This window comes from Trichechus manatus, unplaced genomic scaffold (assembly GCF_000243295.1).
Source record: "Trichechus manatus latirostris isolate Lorelei unplaced genomic scaffold, TriManLat1.0 scaffold00009, whole genome shotgun sequence".
Taxonomy (NCBI): Eukaryota; Metazoa; Chordata; class Mammalia; order Sirenia; family Trichechidae; genus Trichechus; species Trichechus manatus.
The window spans coordinates 27,915,765-27,941,649 of record NW_004443945.1 but is presented as its reverse complement, the minus strand read 5'-3'; the positions used below and the strand labels follow the sequence as shown (position 1 = coordinate 27,941,649).

Here is a 25,885-nt window from a genome sequence, read left to right as displayed (position 1 = left end):
ACTCTAATATTCACAGCAGCATTATTTACAATAGCCAAAAGGTAGAAACAATCCAAGTGTCTGTCAACAAATGAATGGATAAACAAATTATAATACAATGGACTATTTTTCAGCCATAAAAAGGAATAAGGTTCTGATATATGCTATAACACAGATGACCCTTAAAAACCGTATGCTAAGTGAAATAACCCAGACACAAAAGAACAGATATTGTATGATTCCATTTATATTAAATATCTAGAATAGGCAAAGTCATAGAGACAGAAAGGAGATTAGCATTACCAGGACCTGGGGAGAGGAGAGATGGGAGTTATTGCTTAATAGGTACAGAGTTTTTGTTTGGGGTGATGAAAAGTTTTAGAAACCGAAAATGGTGATCGTTACAAAACACTGTGAATGTAATTAACACGACTGAATTGTATGGTTAAAATAGCAAATTTTGCGATATACATGTTTTACCACAATAATAGTAAACAAAATAAAACCATGAAAATACTAGAAAAGATAAATGAATATTATATAATTCTTAAAGATGAAAGTTCCTTTAGAATAAGATCCCTAAGTAATTTTGGAAACGACATCTTATTTTTTAAAAATGGACTAGAACAAGGTAATTTTTGAACAGTAATCTTTATTGGTATATTTTCAAAGGTACATATAATCCTGAGCTACTGCATTTTTACATTTATCATTTATTCCTTGAAGTTTACATTTATTTGTTGCAAACTCTCTGATAAGTATATTTTTTATACAAATTAGGATTATTCTTATCCCTGGAATAACCAATTAATTTACTCAGATTATCTCATTATCTAATTCTAATACATTATAGACTTTAGAACATTATTTCTCAATTAAGCAATTTCTTTTTCAAAACTGCAAAGATGGGCAGTGCGAGAGCTGATTCCTTAAGTCCTAGTGAATTCTTAGAAAACTAGGTTGCTTTTTGTTTCTGATCTTTTTCTTTTTTTTTTTCAAATAGGGTAATTATCTGACCAGCTATATATGAGAATGGTCAAAAATAACTACTTCTAGTCTCAACATTTTAACTAATGTAAAGTGTCATAAGCTCCCATCACATATAAGTAGTACATAATTATCCCAATAAGAAAAATGTATCATGGTCTAATGAAAAGAAGACAACCCAACATAAGTATACCTTTGTTTAAATGGTCAAGTATTATAAAACATGTTGTATGAAATACCTCCTCCAGGCTCTGTAAAGGAATACATACAGTTGATTAACATTAAATTCCATGAATCCAGACCAGAACTTGTATAATTGGTAAATTAAACAGACAAAAATGAAAGACAAAAAGTCCTGTGATCTTTGAAAAAAGACATTTATCTAACATTATCTCCAACTGTGGACAAATAAATATTTTCATTTTTTAAATTTTAAATTACTACCAAAATATTGTATCTCTCTACAAACAACAAAAAAACAAGCATACAGTGTCTAGAAATGGTTTTTCTCTAACAACGGTGTCAAGTCTTTGAAGGTACACTCAAAGTTTCTTCCTGAATAAGGTCACTATGATCTTAGGGTAGAGTTATAGTAAGCAGTTTAAGCAAAATGCATATTGCTTAGATTTTAAAGCAAGCGATTTTGATATTGTCTAATTAAAATGTAAGTATAAATGTGAAGCTATTATAGAAACATTTATAAACACTTCTTGGGAATAGTCACAGATTAGCAAGTAATGGAGCAACTGATTTTAATGAATGAGTGATGCTATACACAATGATTGGGGGATAATCCAAAAATACTTTTAAGAAATGTAAAACAACATGAAAACACAGCTTTAGTATTATTCAGAGCTTGAAAACCTAGCAGCAAAACAAACTATTTGCATATAATGTAGTGCAATCAACATTTGTTCATAAAAGACTCCCAAAGTCTTGAAAGTATTATACATAAACCAGAATGGAATCCATTGGGATACATGATTTAAAGATGTCCAGAGTATCTCATCAAGAACTGCTAGACACTCTCACCTTCATCACTCGATCATAAATAAGCAAGCTTATGCAAAACTGTGTTCTGGATAACTGACTCTAATGGCTCCCCAATAACAAGCTCGGATAAGGCAGATCAAACCTAAGAGATAAGCAATTGCCCAAGAAACATAGGTTGCGTGAAACTGCCTGGCAAAATCTTGGGTGCCAACCTAAAATAAAAAGCAATATAAAACAAAAGGTTAGGAATTTTAAGAAGGTATCTGCTTAGAGAATTTGTGTTAGGTTACATGTGAGTTTTATGAAATATATCCCTAGACAGTATCTGTTAACTGTAACTGGCAGAGTAAAATTTAATAAAACAATGCTGTTACTTATGTTAGCTATGAATTTTATGAAGCAAACAAACAAATCCACTAAAAATATGTTATCTCTAAAAGGAATTTAACTGACGTACCTCCTTAGTCTCATGTGACAAAGTAGGATATTACTAGAATTATGGGACCAACTGTACTGAGGAACAAACAAGCATGGAAACCAAGTGGCAGAAAAACAGATCAGTTTCTTCCTCTTCTCCTGGTATAATCCCCAAGCCAACTTCTTAGCTTCAGTCTCCTCTAAAAATAAACCATCCTATACTGGTACTAAAACTCTGCTTAGCTTGGATTAAGGGAAGAATGGTTTTTTAGACCATAGCTAAATGAGTATTGGCTCAGATACAGGAAACCTCATGTCAATGCAAAATTGGTCCTGGCACCAAACAGACTTCAGTTAAACGTATGATCAAGTCCCTAATATCGGAACCTTCAGAGGGGTCCCCGATACCATTATACCTGGAAAAGCAAGCTCCGCTGAAAACTGGACCATGAATTTGACTTCAGATTGCCCACAGTCATTCAGAAGTGTCTGGGCCTGGCATGCAGGGGAGGCAGGTCTTCAAGGATCATCCCTGGTTGTCCCAGGCCTCACCATTTATTATGGAGATAAAGCTGAGATGAAAGAATTCTAACACTTCAGCAATACTTACAGTTAATCCAATGCCAATGAAAATACATATCATTCCAACGGTAATATATGCACAGCAGCGTCTTCGTGGAAGTGCACTACCCACTGAGGAGCTGCAAATTCATAACAGCAAAAGAAAACATTAAATATATACATGAAGATTATCCATTTCATCTTTGTGTGCACTCATCTCTAGTTCTAGCAGAACTGTTTATATATATTTTTATTCATTTCTTCAACTTGATATATTAGAACTTGCAGAAAAATGATAATTTTCAATGAGTAAGTATTATGGATTGAACTGTGTTCCCCCAAAATGTCAACTTGGCTAGGCAATGATTCCCAATAATGTGTGGTTGTTCTCCATTTTGTGATTTGATGTATTTATCCTGTGTAAATCCTAACCTCTATGATGTTAATGAAGCAGGATTAGAGGCAGCTAGGTTAATAAGGCAAGACATAATCTACAGGATTAGGTTGTATCTAGGGTCAATCTCTTTTGAGATATAAAAGAGAGAAGCAAGCAGAGGAGACGGACCTCCTACCACCAAGAAAAAAGAGCAGGGAGTGGAGTGCATCCTTTGGACCCGGGGTCCCTGCACTGAGATGCTCCTCAACCAGGGAAAGATTGATGATAAGGACCTTTCCCCAGAAACCAACAGACAGAAAAAGTCTTCCCTAGAGCTGGCACCTTGAATTTGGACTTCTAGCCTCCAAAACTGTCAGAGAACACATTTTTGTTTGTTAAAGCCATTCACTTGTGGTATTTCTGTTACAGCACCACTAAGTAACTAAGACAGTAACCAAAATAAAAAATGATGAATCTGTGATATTTTATTGTGGTTTTAAATAAACTTCAAGCCTTGGTCATTCACAATATCTATAAACAACCATAAAATTATAAAACTCCCTAATGATCCTACATGACAAATATCTATTTCCAAAAAATCTATTCCAGAATGGAAAATCAGTGCTATCTTGTAAATAACATTTGATTTTTTTTCTGGTTATAACAATATATGTTAATTGTAGAATATTTGGAAAATAGAGTAAAATGTAAAGAGGAAAGGAATATTATTTATAATCCCACTACTGTAACACGCTCAACATTTTGGCATATTTTCCTCCAGTTGTTTCTTTTTCTTTTTTTTAAATTTACCAATATATCAAGAGTATTTTCCTAAGTCATTAAGTATTCTCAAACTAGAATTCTGTGGATGGATATAACACTCAAGTATCCAGTTATAACATAACCAATTCCCTATTGGACACAAAGTATTTTCATTATTATAAATAATGCCAGATAAACAACACTTAAACCCACGGAGCTTATTTTTCATCATTTTTTAAAAATAAATTCCTAGAATTAGGATGATAAATTTAAAGTGATTAAACTTTTTAAAGTCTTTTAATAAGGCCTTAAATAAATGCTATAAAGAGGCCTCTAGGAAATTCATAAAAGTATATAATGCTACTGGATGCTACTTGCTATTGAGTCAGTTTCGACTCCTGGCAACCCCACATATGCAGAGTAGAGCTGCTCCACAGGGTTTTTAAGGTTGTGATTTTTAAAAAAAATTTATTGATAAAGATAGCACATGGGTTCCATTATACTGGATACTGATGTCTTTTACAGTTATGGTTCCCAAAAAGTTAATCCAGTTTATATAAATTTGAAAACGGAGTTCCAAGTCAGCTTTCTTGTGCACCCCCCTTTCTCTCTTTCCCTCAACAAGCCTGATTACACATACATAATAATTAAGTGTACCCCCCCAAAAAAATCAAACCTGTTGCTGTCAATTCCAACTTATAGTGACCCTGTAGGACAGAGTACAACTACTCCACGGGGTTTCCAAGGAGCGACTGGTGGATTCGAACTGCCAACCTTTTGGTTAGCTGCCAAGTTCTTAACCACTGTACCACCAGGGCTCCAATTAAAACAAAAACAAAACCCTTCATCTTCAAGTTGATTCCTACTCATGGCGACCCATGTGTCTCAGAGTAGAAATGCATCCCATAGGATTTTTTTATTTTTTATTGTACTTTAGATGAAGGTTTACAGAGTAAATTAGTTTCTCATTAAACAATTAATACACATATTGTTTTGGGACATTGGTTGCCAATCCCACAACATGCCAACATTCTCCCCTTCTCGATCTTGGGTTCCCCGTTATCAGCTTTCCTGTCCCCTCCTGCCTTCTCATCCTTGCCCTTGGGCTGGTGTGCCCCTTTAGTCCCGTTTTGTTTTATGGGCCTGTCTAATCTTTGGTTGAAGGGTGAACCTCAGGAGTGACTTCAGTACTGAGTTAAAAGGGTGTCCGGGGGTCAGGCTCTCCGGGTTTCTCCAGTCTCTGTCAGAACCAGTATGTCTGGTCTTCTTTTGTGAGTTAGAATTTTGTTGTACACTTTTCTCCAGCTCTGTCCGGGACCCTCTATTGTGATCCTTGTCAGAGCAGTTGGTGGTGGTAGCCGGGTACCATCTAGTCGTGCTGGGCTCAGTCTGGTGGAGGCTGTGGTGGTAGTTGTGGTCTATTAGTCCTTCGGACTAATCTTTCTCTTGTTTTTTTGGTTTTCTTCATTCTCCCTTGCTCCAGACAGGGCAGGACCAGTGAAGTATCTCAGATGGCTGTTCACAAGCTTTTAAGACCCCAGACACTACTCACCAAAATAGGATGTAGAACATTTTCTTTATAAATTATGTTATGCCAACTGAGATAGATGTCCCCCAAGACCATGGTCCGCACAGCCCTCAGCCCAGTAATTCGGTCCCTCAGGGAGTTTGAATGTGTCTATGAAGCTTCCATGACCTTGCCTTGGGGCTGTGACCTCTTGGAAGCAGATCACCAGGCCTGTCTTCTGAGGTGCCTTTGGGTAGGTTCAAACTACCAACCTTTTGGCTGGTAGTTGAGTGCTTAGTCATTTATGCCATCCAGAGATGCCTAGCACTTCTCAGTTAAAATTCCAAATCCCATAGTACTTAGCTCTCTTCACTTCTAATTTTGGTAATTTTCAAAATGACAAGTATAGCAGAGATCAAACAGCCAATTTAGCACTTTCTTCTCAGCCTAATCATACATATATTTATTAACACACACTGTATGCCAAACACTGTATTAGTGAATGACATAATGAAGTATCTTTATCACCTTTGTGCACCCAATTTCAAGATCATCATGCCTGGCACACAGTAATTGCGCAAGAAATGTTTACTGAATAAGTGAAACATAGAAATGCACCACTAGGCATAATTTAGAATTGTGACATTCCACAAAAGCTAATTTTTTTTAATAACAGAAAAATTATTTCCTTTAAATCCCAAATCTTTTTTAAAATGAATGAGTATTGTAAATATATATCATAAACTTTCCTAAGTACTTGAACGCAAACACAAATGTCTGAATGACCTGAGGGTTATCATTAATTACTATATTGGGCCATATTCCAACCTGCTATCAGGAGTTCACTGCCCTTATGCTATGTTTAGCCTTACTATATTTGGTTTTAATCCTTATGTGTGCATTTGGTGGTTTTTCCTGCCTTATACCTCACAGTTGGCTGATATTTCCCATTATTACCTGTGTATCTGCTTCTGGCAGTCCATAATCTACCATGGAAACCAACTAAGCTTATTAGAATTACGTATTGAAAAAGTAAAAATATTCTAAGTAAATACTAGAGCTGCTTTTCTGTGATTCAAGAGAGTATACTTTAGTACATTAATTTCAGCACATGAACTCGACTTAGACCACTCTTGCCCATTTTTTAGCAGTCAGTTACTACACCTCTGGAAAGTATTCCCAGGGGAGAAATAACCTACTACTACTACTACTACTACTACTACTACTACTACTACTACTACTACTCTACAACCCAAGTGTCATGTTGTGATAGAGATAAGCAATGACCAAAAAGCACCCACTGCATGGATAATGACATCTCCTTATACATTTAATACATATGTGGTGTCTGTACGGAGCCCTTGCAGCACAGAGGTTAAGCACTCGGCTGCTAACTGAAAGGTTAGTGGTTCAAACACACCACCTGCTTCACGGGAGAAAGATATGGCAGTCTGCTTCCGTAAAGATTTTCAGCCTTGGAAACCCTATGGAGCAGTTCTACTCTGTCCTATAGTGTCGCTATGAGTCAAAATCAACTCTACAGCAGTGGGTTTTTGGGTGGTATCTGTATGCAATATATGATATTCTTTGCATGTGTTAAAATTTTATGAGCCTGTGTGTTAAACTGTATGCTTTTGTGACTTGCTTTTTTTGCTCAATACTCTACATAAGGCTCTTTCATATTGACATACTGAGATCTAATCCATTCATTTTCACAACTATGCTCCATTATATGAACATATGACAGTTTACTTATTCTCCCTGTTGGTGGACATTCAGGGTTTTTTTCCCCCCTTAATTTTTTGATATTATAACAATGTTGCTTTGAACACTTTTGTATATGTGTCCTTATGTACATATACAGTAATGTCTCAAACGTATAACTAGGAATAGAATTGCTGGGTCGTACTGTGCACGTATTTTCAACTCTAATAAATACCAAATTTATATCCCCAATAACACTGAACCCCCCACGGATACCAAAATCCAAGGATGCTGAAGTCCTTTATATAAAATTGCATAGTATTTGCATATAACCTACGCACATCTTCCTGTATCCTTTAAATTATCTCTAGATTACTTATAATACCTGATACAATACTAATGCTATATAAATAGTTAATGCTTACACTTAACACTTAATGCTTTCTCAATCTTTGCAAGCACTTTATCACAAACTAGAGAGACTATTTTTGCTGCTGTAGGGGCAGCACTAACACTTCGACGAATTTCAGCTTCTTTCTGCTTTATTGTGAGAATGCTCATTCTTACCAACCTTACGGCCCACTTCGGCAAGCGACAGGCCACTTCAAAAGATCTAAGGTTTTTATTTTCTCGTCAAGAGATAGCACTTTATGCTCCCTCTTAGCCTCTGAGGGATTGATTTGACCATTTCATTGGTTTTTAGCAGCCATTGTTTCACAGAAACAAACGGTGCACACAACACAAGCCGTTCAACCAATGAGACGCCAGGCAAACAACGCTCAAACAACAAGTGCTGGAGAGAGACTGAGGATCTGTGGCACAGCGGGAGGCTAGAGCAGGGGAGGCCAACACATCACTTCATTTTCGTGGATTCAGCGTAGCGTGAGCTTTGCTTTTTGGAACTTTTTTTTTTTTCCCGAATATTTTTGATCCACGGTTGGTCAAATCCAACAATGCATGCAGATATGGAGGGCCAACTATATGTGTATCTCCCTGATTTCTAGCAAGGCTGAATATTTTTTCAAATGTTAGTGGCTATTGGTTTACTTTTTCGACTCATTGCTTGTTCATGTTTATTGCCCCTTTGTATTGAGCTGTCTTTTGCTTACTGATTCATAGATATTTATACAATCTGGATACTATTTCAGGAAGTTATACATGCTGTAAAAATCTTCTTATATCCTTTCAGCATACTTATTTAATCTGTATGCTCAGCAAATAACCTGAATAGATGGACTATATGAAGAAGAATGGGGAATCAGGATTGGAGGAAGACTCATTAACAACCTGCGTTATGCAGATGACACCTTGCTTGCTAAAAGTGAAGAGAACCAGAAGCACTTACTGATGAAGATCAAAGACTACAGCCTTCAGTATGGAGTACAACTCAACATAAAGAAAACAAATGGTATGAATACAAGCCTCAAACTCACTGTTCTTATAAACTCTCGGGCGAGACCTTCTATCCCCTCCATTTTGTAACCTTTACTGGTGGATTTTTTTCCCGTGACTCTCCTCATGGAGGATAGTCTTTTGAGTACTTTTTTTGGGGAGAGACAGCTTTATTCCAACTCTTCCCCCTTCTGCAGGGTCAAGGCCTTCTCTCTTGTTCTTCACATGAATGAACATTGAAACCGAAGGCTCTATGTCTCTAGCATTGACAAACATCCTCAGGACATTCCCGGTTGTCAGTTCCTCTTCAATTTCATAACTTTCATATGAACTGAGCTATGCATCTCAAAGGATGTTTGTTATAGTTAACTAATCTTCCATATTCCTGGATATGAAAGTCAAGAGTCTGTAATATACAAAAATGTGGTTATTGAATCTTCAAGAGGAGGTCATGCAATGTTTCCCAAGTATCTAACTATTCAACCTTTGATTTATTCACCTTGCCCTTCACAACCATGCACATCCTACAGAACACTTGGATTGTGTGCAACACCTGGGAAATGCTAGTGTAGTTACAGCTATAGAAATTAAGAGGGAAAAAAGGAACCCCAAAAAAACAAAAACTAAACCCATTGCTGTTGAGTCAATTCTAACTCATAGCAACCCTACAGGACAGAGTAGAACTGCCCCATAGTTTCCAAGGCTGTAATCTTTATGGAAGCAGACTGCCACATCTTTCTCCTGCGGAGCAGCTGGTGGGTTCGAACCACCAACCTTTCCGTTAACAGGTGGGTGCTAAACTACTGTACCACCACAGCTAAAAAAGGAACCAGGCAATGTTATTGACAGTAACATTTCCACATGAGGTAGGCAGGGTAGGCTTTACTAGGTAGGGCTTAAGAATAGGATAAGACTAAAATAGAAGGGAGAGTAAGTAAATCATTCTAGCAGATGACAGTAGCATTACTTGGGTATGGAAAAATAAGAATTTTGTTCAAGGAATAAGCAGCAGAATAAAATTGACTTTCCCAATAGTTTTAGGTCCATTATAACATTCGTATGGAAATGTATTCTAAATTCTATTTCTGAATGCTAGGACCACATCTCCTGCCCTGTGGTGGCCACAAGTGGTCATATAAAAGAGAAACTTCACCTTCAGCTACAATACCCCAGCTACTACATGAGTAAGAAACAGTGAGTTGAGAAAATGCTTCTAGGCAGCTTTCCCCCATGTGTTTTGTGAGATAAGCACAACATGACAAGCTTAATTTTATAGTAATGATTTAGTAACTCCTCTAATTTGAAAATAATTTTAGGACGTTTGAGATATGTGTTTAAAGAAATACAATTCTATCTCAGAATCTTTTTTCACCAGATGACCCATCCTATCTTTGTTATGAAGAAAAACATTCAGAAGGAAAAGAGATCTAGACACCAGCCATGAGTGTTCACGTAGTAACAGCATCCTTGCCCAAATGAATAATGAATGTCCTCGTAAGTAACGAATGCCCTGAGCACTCCCATGTTTAGCATGTGATTTCAATTCTATAAACATTCTTCTTAGAGTGGTGTTTAAGCTGATTGATTCCATGTGATTTCTAAGCAAGTTGTTCCCTAAGTAATTGGTGCAAATTCTTATTCACATTAATACACTGTCTTGTGATATTTTAACAAATCATACATAGAGTATCTAGAATTCAATGCTTCTTTATTATTATCAAATATCACCATTGTTCTAAAATAGTTAACCAAGCTAGTCATTTGAGATAAAATCTTAACCTCCCTAACAGTTCCTCATCTATAAAATGAAGATAATATTCGTTGGATTCCAAATGGTTGAAAGATTACAGCTAGTATATACATGTTTGATATAAAGCAACTATCACCCTGCCTAGCACATAGCTTGCTTGCTAATAAGTCCCTGCTTTTCATTTTCTACAAGATTTTTTTAATCCAATTTATTGTTATCAGTGAAGACATTTGCAATTTAATTTTATTCATTTTTGTGGAAATACAATACACAGAAGTATGTATCATTCACACACACACAAACACACATAATTTTACTTTCTTAGAAACTGATTTCCTTCAGAGAATGATAATCAAGCCCAATCATCTTAATTTCAAAATGGAATATATTAATTAGTGTAAAGATGTCCTTTTTTTAGTTTTAAACAGCATAAGTATATTTAGCGTGCATTCATCCCATAGAATGTCTTAAAATAAAACCTCCTTAAATGAGAATTCTGAACGCTTTAAATTGGTCTCAAATGCTTCTCAATAGTATTTGTAATGGTAAGGAACTTACATTTTTTTGCAGTGTGGGCATTTTGCCAGAGTGTTGAACCTCAGTTCCATCCACTGTAAAATAAATAAATAAAGGAATTGAAAAGAAAAATAACCAAAAAATGTCCAATCTGATAAGATGCTTCTTTTGGTTTAAATATAATCAGGGTTCACAGCAGAAACAATCATTTTCTCATGGCTATAGAGCTTTTGGCCATCAACTCTTCTTCTCTTCCTTAAATTAAAAAGGTTAGGATGCCCCTCTGAAACTTTCCCATGACTTTTCCAAGGCTCTGACGCAATCCTGGTTTGCTTTGCAAGGAAGGCAGAATGTAATGCCATAACTAGGGTCATTTCTTTCAGTTTTACGTCTTAGTTCACTCCCAGGGAATAAAAACATATTTCACGAGCAACTTGAAAGATCAGATAGGAAACTTAGCGGGCAGTGAGTTTACGTTAATGGAGGAGGAGCAACTCAGAGAAGGAGGGTGAGAATGGTTGCACAATTTGAAGAACGTAATAAATGTTACTGAATTATACACGTAGCAATGGTCGAATTGATGTTCTGCTGTGTCTATTCTCAACAAAAGTAATTTATTAAAAAAATATATCATGTAATTTCAAAGTTGTTTTTCCTTTTAATCTTGAAGGTCAGCGTTTTAAACATATGATTATTTGGATGCAAGACTAACCTGCAACTAACTATTCATTCTGTAAAACCACAAAGTAAATAAACTGAATTAGACAGAGGTAGAACTAAAGTCAGGATTCTTTTCTTTCTGTTCTGTCATTGTTTACTCTATGTAACAAAAACACACTACTTCTAGCATACAAATTTCTCTTTCAATTTTCTTCCCTGTAGATGTCTGTAAAAGAATGTGCTACCTTCCTCACAGGAAAGTTATTCAGATACTTGAAATGGCTTACTGGTAGTAGGTTAAAATCTTTGAAAGAATATGCACTATAAATTCAAGGTAAATCTTGATCATATATATTTTAAAAATTGCATTTTTCATTTTCTATCTCCTCTATCTTTATATATAACTTCTTGTAAAGGGTAAATGTCCTTTATAATCTTTGGGATAATTCTTTAATTACTTCAGCAGTTTTATCATCAAAGCAACTTCTTTATTAAAATTAATTTTTGTTTAGGATTCCAGGTCACCCATTCCCCTTTGTGTTGTTAGGTACCATCAAGTCAATTCCTACTCATAGCAATCCCATGTGACAGAGTAGAACTGCCCCATAGGATTTTCTAGGCTGTAATCTGTATGACAGCAGATCACCAGGTCTTTCTTCCATGGAGTACTGGGTGGATTTGAACCCCCAGGCTCTTTGTTAGCAGCTGAGCACTTAACCATTGTACCACTAGGTCTCCATATTAGAATTCTCAAGCTCTAAGTTTGGTGGGGCTTCAATAAGCTATGCATATTAATGTTCTCACACAATGGAAGATAATTTTTACAAAGTATGTGATGTAGTTTTGTTTTTACTTTTATTTAGCTTTAGAAAAACAGGCACAAACATGTCCCTCTTCCAGTCAGTTGGCCAGGTAGCTGTCTTCCAAATATTTTGGCATGGACGAGTGGGTGCTTCCAGCTTTGTATCCATTTGTTGAAACATCTCAATTGGTATTCTGTCAATTCCTGGAGCCTTGATTTTTGCCAATGCCTTCAGCGCAGCTTGGACTTCTTCCTTCAGTACCATTGGTTCCTGATCGTATACTACCGCCTGAAATGGTTGAACGTCAACCAATTCTTTTTGGTACAGTGACTCCATTCCTTCCATCTTCTTTTGATGCTTTCTTTCTGCACGGTTTAATATTTTCCCCCGCAGAATCCTTCAAAACTGCAACTCGAGGCTTGAATTTTTTCTTCAGTTCTTTCAACTCGAGAAATACCGAGCATGTTCTTCCCTTTTAGTTTTCTAACTCCAGATCTTTGCACATTTCATTATAATTCTTTACTTTGTCTTCTCGATCTGCTCTTTGAAATATTCTGTTTAGTTCATTTACTTCCTCATTTCTTCTATTCACTGTAGCTACTCTACATTCAAGAGCAAGTTTCACAATCTTTTCTGACATCCATTTTGGTCTTTTATTTCTTCCCTGTCTTTTTAATGACCTTTTGCTTTCTTCATGTATGATGTCCTTGATGTCATTCCACAACTCATCTGGTCTTCAGGCATTAATTAGTGTTCAACATGTCAAATCTATTCTTGAGATGGTCTCTAAATTCAGGTGGGATATATTCAAGGTCATATTTTGGCTCTCAAGGACTTGCTCTAATTTTCTTCAGTGTCAACTTGAACTTGCATATGATCAATTGATGGTCTGTTCCACAGCTGGCCCCTGGCCTTGTTCTTACTGATGATACTGAGTTTCTCCATTGTCTCTTTCCATAGATGTAGTCGATTTGATTCCTGTGTATTCCATCCAGCCCAGTCTACATGTGTAGTCACTATTTATGTTGTTGAAAAAGTATTTGCAATGAATAAGTCATTGGTCTTGAAAAATTCTATCATGTGATCTCCTGCGTCATTTCTATTATCAAGGTCATATTTTCCAACTTCGATCCTTCTTTGTATCCAACTTTCATGTTCCAATCACCAGTAATTATTGATGACTCTTGATTGCATATTTGATCAGTTTTGGACTGCAGAAGTTGGTAAAAATGTTAAATTTTTTCATCTATGGCATTAGTGGTTGGTGTGTAAATTTGAATAATAGTCGTATTAACTGGTCTTCCTTGTAGGCATATGGGTATTATCCTATTATTGACAGTGTTGTACTTCAAATTAGATCTTGAAATGTTCTTTTTGATGACGAATGTGACGCCACTCTTCTTCAATTTGTCATTCCTGGCATATTAGATCATATGACTATTTGACTCAAAATGCCAGTACCAGTCCATTTCATCTCACTAATGCCTCACATGTCAACTGAGTGGAAGAGATTCATATTTATGCCCATTCCAAAGAAAAGTGATCCGACAGAATGTGGAAATTATTGAACAATATCATTAATATCACATGCAAGTAAAATTTTGCTGAAGATCATTCAAAAGTAGTTGCAGCAATACATTGACAGGGAACTTCCAGAAATTCAAGCTGGATTCAGAAAAGGACATGGAATGAGAGATATCATTGCTGATGTCAGATGCATCTTGGCTGAAAGCAGAGAATACCAGAAAGATATTTACCTGTGTTTTATTGGCTATGCAAAGGCACTTGACTGTGTGGATCAGAACAAATTATGCATAACATTGTGAAGAATGGGAATTCCAGAACACTTAATTGTGCTCATGCAGAACCTGTACATAGACCAAGAGACAGTCATTCAAACAGAACAAATGGATATCACTTGTTTTAAAGTCAGGAAAGGTGTATGTCAGGGCTGTATCCTTTTACTATACTTATTCAATGTGTATACTGAGCAAATAATCCAAGAAGCTGGATTATATGAATAATGTGGCATCGGGACTGGAGAAAGACTCATTAACATCCTGTGATATGCAGATGACACAACCTTGCTTGCTGAAAGTAAAGACGACTTAAAGCACTTACTGATGAAGATGAAAATGAAAGACTACGGCCTTCCATATGGATTACATCTCAACATAAAGAAAACAAAAATCCTCACAACTGGACCAATAAGCAACATCAGGATAAACAGAAAAGTTGAAGTTATCAAGGATTTCATTTTACTTGAATCCACAATCAACACCCATGAAAGCAGCAGTCAAGAAATCAAATGAACTATTGCAATGGGAAAATCTGCTGCAAAAGACTGCTTTAAAGTGTTGAGAAACAAAGATATCACTTTGAGGACTAAGGTGTGCTTGACCCGAGCCAAGGTATTTTCAATTGCCTCATATGCATGCAAAAGCTGGACAATGAATAAGGAAGACCAAAGAAGAATTGATGCCTTTGAATTATGGTGTTGGCGAAGAATACTGAATATAACATGGACTACCAGAAGGACAAACAAGTCCGTCTTGGAAGAAATACAGCGAGAGCGCTCCGTGGAAGTGAGGATGGCAAGTCTTCGTCTCATGTACTTTGGACATATTATCAGGAGGGACCAGTCCCTGAAGAAGGACACTATGCTTGGTAAAGTAGAGGGTCAGTGAAAAAGAGGAAGACCCTTGACAAGATGGAGTGACACAGTGGCTGCAACAATGGGCTCAAGCATAACAACGATTATAAGGATGAGGCAGAACCGAGCATTGCTTCATTCTGTTGTACACAGGGTCTCTATGAGTCGGAATCGACTCGAGGGCACCTAACAACAATAACAATGCCTACAATATCAATCTTTATGTGTTCCATTTCATTTTTGAAGACTTTCAATTTTCCTACATTCATACTTCAGACATTCCATGTTCTGATTATTAATGGATGTTTGCAGCTGTATCTTCTCACTTTGAGTTGTGTCACATCAGCAAATGAAGGCACTGAAAACTTTACTCCCTCCATGTCTTTAAGGTCAACTCTACTTTGAGTAGTCAGCTTTTCCCCAGTCATATTTTGAGCATCTTCCAACCTGAAGGGCTGGTCTTCCAGCACTGTATCAGACCATGTTCCGCTGCTATTCATAAGGTTTTCACTGGTCAATTTTTTTTACAAGTACATTACCAGGTCCTTCTTCCTATTCTGTCTTAGCCTGGAAGCTCCACTGAAATCTGTCCACCATGGGTGACGCTGGTGGTATTTGAAATACTGGTGGCATAGGTTGCAGCATCACAGCAACATGCAAGCCACCACAGTGCAACAAACTGACAGATGATGGTACAAACATTGGTATAGGAATTCCAGAATTTTAGATGACCCATCTAAAGATAATATTTAGTCCAGTATTATCATTTCATAATGTTCTTCCTTTTAGCACAGATTATACATGGTAATTCAATTATAATTGCCAAACAGCTGAGAATTTATTGTGTAATTAGTAAATTACACAGCCTGCAACCTAACACATCTGGTTTTTGTTGCTGTCCCCAAGTATTTACCTAAATGCAACAAACTAACCAAGAACAGAAAAACATCTATTATTAGAAATAATTTTATCATAATTCATTGAAATGAATGCAGATATCTGTGCTTTTAAAGGAAGGTGATTTACTACTGTTCTTTTATCTGAAATGCAGCCTCTACTCTCTTAAAATTTTACTGCCAGAAACTGGAAGTTTCAATAGACAAATAATCTTATCTAATTGTTATGAGAAATATTAAGAGCAATTTCTCTAAAGCCCAGTAATTCTCAGGAGAGATATTCCAATATTTAATTGACTTATTTTTCACCATTCTACATAAATAGATGAACTTATTTTTCCCAAGATATATTTTGCAACCTATCCTAGAAGGTTTATAAGAAAATTATACATAAAGAAAGTATATAGTTGTTACTAAAACTGGTCACTCTATTGAACCTTATTGTAGTTTTTTTAAAAATAGATACGATAGGCAACTGGTAACACTTACTTTGAAATATATCCAAGTTAAAACTATTGTCACTCTCTGACATGGCTCCAAACCATTTGTGCCTGTGTCCAAGTGAAGAAAATCTGACTCTACCTGAAAATACTACATTGGTCTGCTTCAGTGCAAAGTTTGAACCATCTTCTACGATTCCAGAACATATTGTGGGTTGTGTTAGTTTTTGCTGGAGAAAGCCAACCCTGCAGTCTGTTTGTTGATTAGCAAAGCCTCTGGATCTGCCTTTCATCAGTAACAGAGAACGTCTTCCCTCACAGAACACACTATTAAACTCTGCTATTTTGTTGTCTAAAGAAACTTCCTTATATTCATGTATGATTTGCTGAAAGCTATACATATTCCCTTTATTATTCTATAAAATTATTTTCTAAAAATGTCCCTCAAAAGACTACTGTGGTTATATGAACCCTCAATAAAAGTTTGGAGGCTAAAAAATATTTGGATATACTACATAAAACTTCTCTCTTGGATATTAACAATGATGCATGCTAAAATACTGTTAAAAAAATAATCTGTTTTTTTTTTTTATTTTTTGTCTTTAAAGAACAGAAATTTATTTTCTCACAGTCCAGGAAGCTAGAAGTCATACTTCAGGGCATGGCTCTAGGGGGAGGAACTTCTTTGTTTATTTCAGTTCCTTGTAGCTGCCACAATTCTTGGTGTTCTCGGGCTTATAGACGCACCTGTCCTGTGTGTCTGTCTTCATATGGCATCTTTCCCCTGTGTCTATTTTGCTCTTTTTATAACTCAGAAATGATTAGATTTAGGGCCCATCCTAGTACTGTCAATTCTCTCTCTCAAATTCTTTATGTTATTCTCAACCATTTTTTTGAATGATAAAAGCCAAACATCCATTCTCCCTGCCTCTCCAAGTTTGTTTCTCTGCAATCCAGTCTATACAAAGCAGCCATGTGTGCATAATTAAGCATAAAGCTCTTCTATGATTTTCCATTACTCTTAGGATAATGTTACTGCCTCTAGGAAAAAGAAGTTTAGGCTAGGTGCTACTATCTATGTGATAAGAGCACTCTGCACTTTCCCTACTGTAGTTCAACTGCATTTCATTATAACTACTTGTTTTAATTGTCTTTGTTCTCCCATTAGATTAGAAAACTTAATGAGGGCAGGGACCTGTGCCTTCCTGTTCACCAATGTTTGCTTAGCACAGATGAGTGTCTTGTAGACATTCAACATATATTGTTGAACAAATAAAATTAGCTCATTTGTAATGTGGCTACAATGATTACCAATGGCAAAGATCTGGCATATAAAATATACCTGGGCAAAATGCAAGGCAATTGTGGAAGGGAGGATCCTCCCTGAAGTAGATTGAAAAGAAATCTATTTTGAAGATTTTTAAATGTTATCTCTTTCACTATAGAATTTGTTCACATAAAAGAAAAAAATAATAATATGTTTAATATATATTTAAGATAGTCAATTCATTTGACATTTATCAGTAACTAGAGAGTGTTTTGTCTTGTATTAAATCAATATATAGTGTTTTTTTTTAAAGAGCATGGGTACCTATCCCACCAAGTACATTTTTTAACTTACATATTTGACTGATTTACTTAATAAGAATATAAATGCAAGGAAGGATATTCATCGTGCTCTACTGTATGGATTAGAAAAATCCTAGCACTTCTGGTTGCATGTGGTAAATTGAATAAACTCATGAATTTCCATTTCCTCCCTCAAATCCTACTAAAATTATAGCAAATGAAGTTAAAAATGACCAGAGATGGTTTCCAGTTTTTGGACAATGGAGAGCTGATGGAGGCCTTGTAACTGACTTAGTGAAAGGGAGAATACTAAAACTTACCTGCCCGCAAAGAGATATGCCAAAGAAAAGCAGGCTAGCTCACACTGAAGAATCTCAAAATGGATCAGATACTGGAGCCCCCAGGTACTTCCAAAGGTGGAGTGTGGGGTAGGGATAAAAACAAGAGTATGGATTTTTAAACACTTCCTCCACAGCATACTAACAGAAAACCACCACACCCAACATATGCAGGAGAAAAGCGATTTATTCTGAAGAGGAACTGGACTAGAGAGCCTGTAGACTTAAGAACACCAGGCACACAAGAATAAAACACTATTCTAAGAACAAAAGAATTAGGTTGAAGCCTACAGTCTGAACACTAGGTGAGAGCTTCACCCCAGTTATCTGTCTCAGCTCCTAGAATGCTGCCCCCTAGGCTTACCCCTCACAAGAATTCTTCACCAGAGAAACTGGCTCTAAAAAAAGACTTACTAATATTTGAAAGCTCTTAAAAAAAATAAGTAGAAGAAAAGGGAAAAATAATAATAATAATTCTAGCTTCTGTCTCTATGCATAGAGATTCCAATCAGTGACTTACTCTCTAATATAAATGATCTTTTAGAAAAGCCTCTATTACAAAAGAAAAACAAATAGAAAAAAGTAGGGGAGAAACAAAGACAAAGTAGGGGAGAAAACAGATTCAATGCATAGAGATGAATATAACCTCAGAAAAAATATAATCAATAGCTTCAGAAAGATGCCATGAACAAGAGAACACTATAAAAATGGAAAATTCAATCAGAGGATAAATGAAAGCTCTTGAAAATTAAGTTAGATAATCTGAAATTAAAAATTTTATGAAGTTAAGAAGATAAAGTTGAGGAGAAAACTACCTAGAAAGTAAAACAAAAACAGTGAATTGAAAGAATATGTTAACAGAGAGACAGAGAAAGAGAAAGAATATCCAGCAGATCTAATAGAAGGAGTTCTAGGAAAATGAAACAAATAAAAACAGAATCAAACAAATATAAGAAAATTTACCAAAACTGAAGTTTATGGATCCACTTTAAGAGGGCTACTGAGTAACCAGACAGTGAGTGCAAAAAACCCTTACCAAAGCATATCTGCATGAAATTTCAGAACACTGGAGAAAATTAAAGAAGAAAAAGAAATAAGGGAGAATAAAGAGGAAAAAATAAATCACATAGAAAGGATCAGTCCCATTAGCAGTTGAACTTCTCATTAGCAATGGAGTAAAGCCTTCAAATTTCTGAGAGGAAACAACTAGCAAACTAGAATTCCTAATTTGGACAAATTATAAAATGAATATGAGATTAGATTAAGAACATTTTCAGAAATAAAAGGGCACAAATTTATTTTCTCTGTATCTTTTCTCAGAAAGCTAAGACAGGTTGCGCTCCACCAAAGTAAGGGAGTAAACCAAGAACCATGAAGATGGTACAGGATCCAACACTGGAAAGAGGTAAAAGAAATTCCTAGGATGATGGTGAAGGGAAGTCCCAAGATGACAGATGTGTAGCAGAATGCCTAAATAAAAGACTCCCTGGTGTGTTTGACTATAATGATAGGAATTTTATAGTTTTATATTGGAGCCTTGTTGGCGCAGTGGTTAAAGAGCTCGGCTGCTAACCAAAAGGCTGGCAGTTAGAATCCACCAGCCGCTCCTTGGAAACCCTATGGGGCAGTTCTACTCTGTCCTATAGGGTCGCTATGAGTCGGAATTCACTCAGTGGCAATGGGTTTGTTTGTTTGTTTTTAAAAATAGTTTCTATAAAAGAATGTAAGAACTAACAATTTGTGTATAGAATAAAAAATCCAAAAGGAGGTGGGCAATTACTTAAAAATCTTAGAAAATTTTACGTTATACAGGAGAGAAAATGTAGTATATTACTTGGCTTAACTGTGAACATTATTTAACTAACATAAAAAAAGTAGACACTAAGTGTTTTTGTTGTTGGTTTGTGACTTTAGAGAAAACCTATCTGTCACAAAGTAGAACTGTCCCATAGGGTGTTCTTGGCTGTAATCTTTATGGAAACAGATCACCGGGCCCTTTCTTCCATGGTATGTGGGTGGGTTCAAACTGCCAATCTTTTTGTTACCAACTGAGGGCACATTGTTTGTGCCACGTAGGGACCTTAAAAACGCAAACCAACCCAAAACCCATCGCTGTCAGGTTGATTCCAACTCATAGTAACCCTACAGGACAGAGTAGAACTGCCTCATGGGGTTTCCAAGGAGTGCCTGGTGGATTCGAACTGCTGACCTTTTGGTTAGCAGTCGTAGCTCTTAACCACTATGCTACCAGGGTTTCCAAAAATGTAAATACTTTTTTTTTTTTTTACAGCAACATGTAAAAAAAAAAAATTGGCATAGCGGCACTTATGAAAATACCTTGCCGGGGGGGAGGATGCAGTTGGCAAACAAACTTAAAAGGTGTGTGTTATTTGTGTAAAAATACAGTAATCATAGATTAAGAGTATGAGCAAATAATTTAAACATATGGCAGTAAATACCAGAAGAGCAGCTGCAAGTTGAAAGTATTTGGGAGATGGAGCTAGATAAGGCGATGACTACCATTTTTCCCTATGAGATTTACAGTTCCATTTGACCTTTAAAACTATGTGTATGAATTGATTTACTAAAAATTAGAAGAAAAAAATAAGAAAGCAAATCACCTACTCTTTCTTAAGTTTATTCATCCTTTAGTGACAGTAAGTGGTTTTAGACCACTGCTAGTTCAGCCTTTCGCATTTCTACAGCCTGGAAATTTCCTTTAATATTCAGATTTTACGGAAAATCTCTTATCTCTTATGAAGGCTGGGCAACAAAAGAAAATCAGTTCTTACCATTCCTGATGGAGTCAGTTATTATGCATTTAACTTTCTAAAAATCAAGCTATGAGTTGAAGTCAGAAGTAGTAAAACAAAAACTATAACTTTTGCTGATATCAAATTACTTAGACCTTCTATGCAGTGGTTTATGTAACTCTTAATGTTAGAGTTTATTTTTACTCCAAGTATAGTTTTAAAAAATCAGAAAATATTGGATAAATTATAAGAACTTTTCCTGAATCTAAAAGCCATGAAGTAGGGACATTGTATGAGATTGTGCACCTTGTGCTCTGCTGAGGTGGTGACAGTAAGGCTAAGATTCAGCTGCTCACCAACCCAAGGCACCCCTGGCCTAAGCCTGGCTACAAGGGTGCTGTTTCTCATTGGTTCACCCAAAGATGTTCCTATTTGCAACTGAACGAACCAGAGGAGGCACCTATTTAATTCATAAAACACGCTATATATCCTAACTGCAGCTCTGATTCACTGTCTTCTCCAAATAAGGCTCTATCTTAATCTTTTGACCAATTTTTACTTGGACAACACTATGAGAATAAGAGCAGTTGTCAGGTCTATGTGATTGTGACCTATATTTACAAGTTGATGTCTCTATAACAAATGTTTTCTACTTACCAGGAATGTGTTTCCACAGTGCCCACACACGACTCTTGTACCTTCTGGTTGGACTGGCAATGCAGGTTGAGCTGGTTGTTCTTCAGAAATAAGCATTACTGGACCAAGGTTAATTATCCGTCTACTATGGAAAGAGATAGGAAACAATTTCATTATCCCATAAATAAACTGAGGGCAAAACCTGCAACATATGGCCTAGGACATAGAATATATCATTGAAAACACATCGTACTTGTTTTATAAATTAAGCGTCAAGCTTTGGAGGCAAGATAATGTAAAGTAGCAATATCAGATTTTTCAAAAGCAAAAAAATGAGGGTATTTTTATACTTGGGATAGGAACCATGTATTTAGATGCTGGTCCTAATCAATGCCCTTGGGAACCGTTTAACTGCCATTTCCAAGTTTTGATACATTTAAATCAGAAAACAATTCTTATCATTCCCTATCCAGTATGATAATTTGAACTTGGTAGAAGACTAAATAAATTAACTTAAAATATTACATCAACATATACGTTTATGCCATGAAGGTACCATGACGCTGAGTTATCAAATTTCTCTGAGTTGTCTGGTATTCCTTGATGCCTATTTAGTCAGGGTCTGAAAGAAAGCAAAACAGGCGCCTCTTTTCCTTTCTGTTCTCCAGTCCACCATCAAATGGGGCTACAGAGGATTCATGTAATGGTCAAAAAGCAAGAAATCACAGAAGAAACACATGGTTAAGGTCCTAGAATACTTGTATCTGTGTATATCCATAATGGCATCTGGCATATACAAATTATTCAAGAATTATATTCAGTAGAGACTAGTCAGCATACAACGAGGCATATAATGACAAAACACTAATTGGTTATTTTTAAATAAGTTTAATAAGTCACTAATTTATTACAGTATATTAAGTACTTACACAATAACAAGAGAATGCATTGCTCATTCAAGAACATCGTGTCTTACAAATACCTACGACCATTAAGTTCAGACTAAGCATATCATTCCTCGAACAAAGAAAAAAAATCTAGATCCTGCAATTAATTTGAGGACAAAGACTCTGTCTAGAACAAAGCCTGGCATGCAATGAGCCTTTAATACTTGTTGAATGAACAAATGGGTGAATGAATCAATGAATGAATCTTTATCTCTTACCAGTTAGGTCTTGGACATCCTATTCGCCGAGACGTGTCCTTACAAATGAGGAGACAATTACAAGGGCATCTAACATATTTCTTCCCTGTTGGAGGGTTTTTGATTGGCTAGATAAAGAAAGAAAATCCAAACATAGCAAAGTAACCAAAGTATGGATTGCCAAAGTTTTTTTGTTTAAAAATGAAATGATTCCTTTAAACCTAAGGTTTGCCATAGTGCCACTAAAGCACAGTTTAAGGAAAAGTGGTTTCAAACAGCACAAACGTTGGCAAGCACTCTACGAAGTTTTGGGGACTGCAGAGATTTAAGTTCTCAAGGGCACATTTCAAAATTAGTTCTTACTGGTCTTTTAATATGGGAGGAATAATTAGTGCACACAAAAAGTTGTTTTCTCTTTAAAGTTAATAAGACATCTATCCAGCCAGGAGCAAACATTCACAGAAGGTGAGCAAGTACCATAAAAATAGTGGGGAAAGAGGAGTACATGATGAATCTGAACTAGTCTTAAACTTTATTATTAGAATGGAAGAAGTGATTAATTTTATGGCATCCTGGAGCCCTGGTGGCCTGGTGGTTAAGAACTCGGCTGCTAACCAAAAGGTCAGCAGTTCGAATCCACCAGCCACTCCTTGGAAACACTATGGGGCATTTCTACCCTGTCCTATATGATCGCTATGATTCAGAATCGACTAGAAGGCAAAGGAGTTTTTTTTTTTTAAGCTTAAAAAAAAAAAAAAACTTGCAATGGTTCTTAACACTAACATCTTTTTTTAAACTTAAAAGCAAAACAACACCAAAAATACCTTTCAGTACTATGATTTAAGCTTATATTGGGAGTAACAGAATGTCACTCCTGTGGCATCTCTGCCAAAAATGTGTAACTTGAGACTCATCATGAGGGAACATAAGACAAACTCAAACTGAGGCACATTCTACAAAATACCTTGCTTGCAGCCTACAAAAATGCCACGGTAATAAAAGACAAAAAAGACCACGTTTGAGACGAAGGGAGACTAAAAAGACATGACAACCAAATGTCTCATGTGATTTTAGATCGGCTCCTGGACAAGATTTTTTCTGCATAGAAGACATTAGTGAGACAATTGGGAAACATGAATTAGGTCAGTAGATTTGATAACAGTATTATATCAATGTTAACTTCCTGCTTTTGATAACTGTACTGTGATTATATAAGTGAATGTCCTTGTTTTTAGGAAACCCACTCTAAAGTATCTAGGGGTAAAAGAACACAACGCCTGAAATTACCCTCAAGTGGCTCGGAAAAAAACCAGAATTTACTTACTTATTTACAGAAAGTGCATGTGTAAAATATTAACATTTGAAGAATCTGGGTGAAGGGCATATGGGGATTCTTTGTACTATTATTTTTGTAACTTTTCTGTATGTCTACAATTATTTCAAAATAACAAGATAAAAACATTTTAAGTAACAATTGTAGAAATATATAAAAGTTATCATCTAACTTTTCATTAAGCTATAATTATAAATTTATTAAGCTATATTATAGATATCTGAAAATGTGAATATTTAAAATTTACAGACATCGTGCTGGATAGCTATAGTACCTAAAAGTATCAAGAAAAGAATACTTTGGGTTAAGTTCTGTCAATCTGAAATTTACCAGTAACTAAATGTCTGTTTGGCAAATGACAAGATTTGTTTTTATAATTTATTCCCACCTCACTTCTAGACCCCAGTTCCCTCATGAAACAAGATGGCTGAACTAAATCTTAAACACTGGTCTTCAGTGCCAGTCCATGCCATGTGGTTCCTGGTCTGCAGAGAAATGACAAAAAAAAAAAAGGATATTGTCCTTATGCATATGTTTTAATATTCTTACTTGAAAAAGTTAACTTGTACATGCCAGGCACTATACCAGGTGCTCTATTCCTTTAATCTCAACCACGAGCCTTTGAAATAGGTATTATTACATTATTTTGTATGAGGAAACTGCAGTTTAGAGAAGTCCATTCCTCAAGGAAATATTGCTACTAAATGACAGAGCTGGGACTTGAGCCCCAGTCTATCATCCTCCAAAACTCAGCCTCATAATCAGTTACACAGCCAAGCACTCTTTCTCCAGAACTTCTTAAGTTTTCCATTATCTTGTCCGAGAAATTCCTTCTCCCTTAATCTTAAATTTTGTATTCTCAAAACGTTGCTAACATTTCCATCTTTTCTGACAACAACAAAACAAAACACAAATCTTAACTTTCCCTCCCAATTTCATCTATTGAAATAAAGAGGATCTTTATGGGCCTTTTTTTTTTTTAAAATTTCCACAGAGATATCAGGTTCCTGTTGGAAGTGGATGCTCAGTAGGGTAGACACACTGATACCCTGGTTTCGGTGACATGAGGAGAGTGAATCACAGTAAAGCTGAATGGGGTACAAAACCCAAAAAACCAAATCTGTTGCCATCAAGTCGATTCCGACTCATAGTGACCCTATAGGACAGAGTTGAACTGCCCCACAGGGTTTCCAAGGAGAACTTGGTGGATTCGAACTGCTGACCTTCTGGTTAGCAGCTGTAGCTCTTAACCACTATATCACCAGGGTTTCCACATGGGGTACAGTGATAGTGAACACAGGGACCCTGGTGCACCATACCAGTTCTTTCCTATCTAGAATTTTCCCAGAGATGCTTGTAGTTGTCTAACACCTCTTAAACAGATAAATTTAAGATTATATTACATTTTAAACATTAGCCAGTCGTTACCTGTTAAAGCCCTCCTCAAAGAATTTTTCACAGTTCTCCTCCTCTGTAATGTTCTTGATTCCAAACACGACAATGTGCTTAGATCCTATTCACTTTCTGTAGAATCTTCACAATTATTTATATTTCTTGACTTCTTCACAAGGCCAGTAATAATATCAAAATTTCAGTGTAACTTGGAAGTTAGCTTATCAAATCCTTGTATGAATAATACATTGACCCTGTATGAACTCATCACTTCTAAGTAACCAGATTGACTCTGTCGGCTAAATCCACAATGATTTTGAGAGT

General features: G+C 36.1%; 1 protein-coding gene across 2 annotated transcripts in view; it reads right to left on the bottom strand.

Annotated features, from left to right (window-relative positions):
• Window positions 1-958: 958 nt before the first annotated feature.
• Window positions 959-25,885, bottom strand: part of PIP4P2 (phosphatidylinositol-4,5-bisphosphate 4-phosphatase 2) — a 57,219-nt gene continuing 32,292 nt past the window's right edge. The window contains exons 3-8 of one of the 2 annotated variants that reach the window (XM_023726091.1): window positions 22,858-22,964; window positions 21,714-21,837; window positions 10,987-11,039; window positions 2,987-3,077; window positions 1,999-2,171; window positions 959-1,217 (exon numbers count right to left, since the gene is read on the bottom strand). In XM_023726091.1, the coding sequence (XP_023581859.1) occupies window positions 2,028-2,171; window positions 2,987-3,077; window positions 10,987-11,039; window positions 21,714-21,837; window positions 22,858-22,964 (519 nt within the window). In that variant the 3' untranslated portion in view covers window positions 959-1,217; window positions 1,999-2,027. Of the gene's footprint in view, window positions 2,172-2,986; window positions 3,078-10,986; window positions 11,040-21,713; window positions 21,838-22,857; window positions 22,965-25,885 lie in introns of both variants that reach the window. The other variant, XM_004370782.2, reaches the window with a different exon arrangement.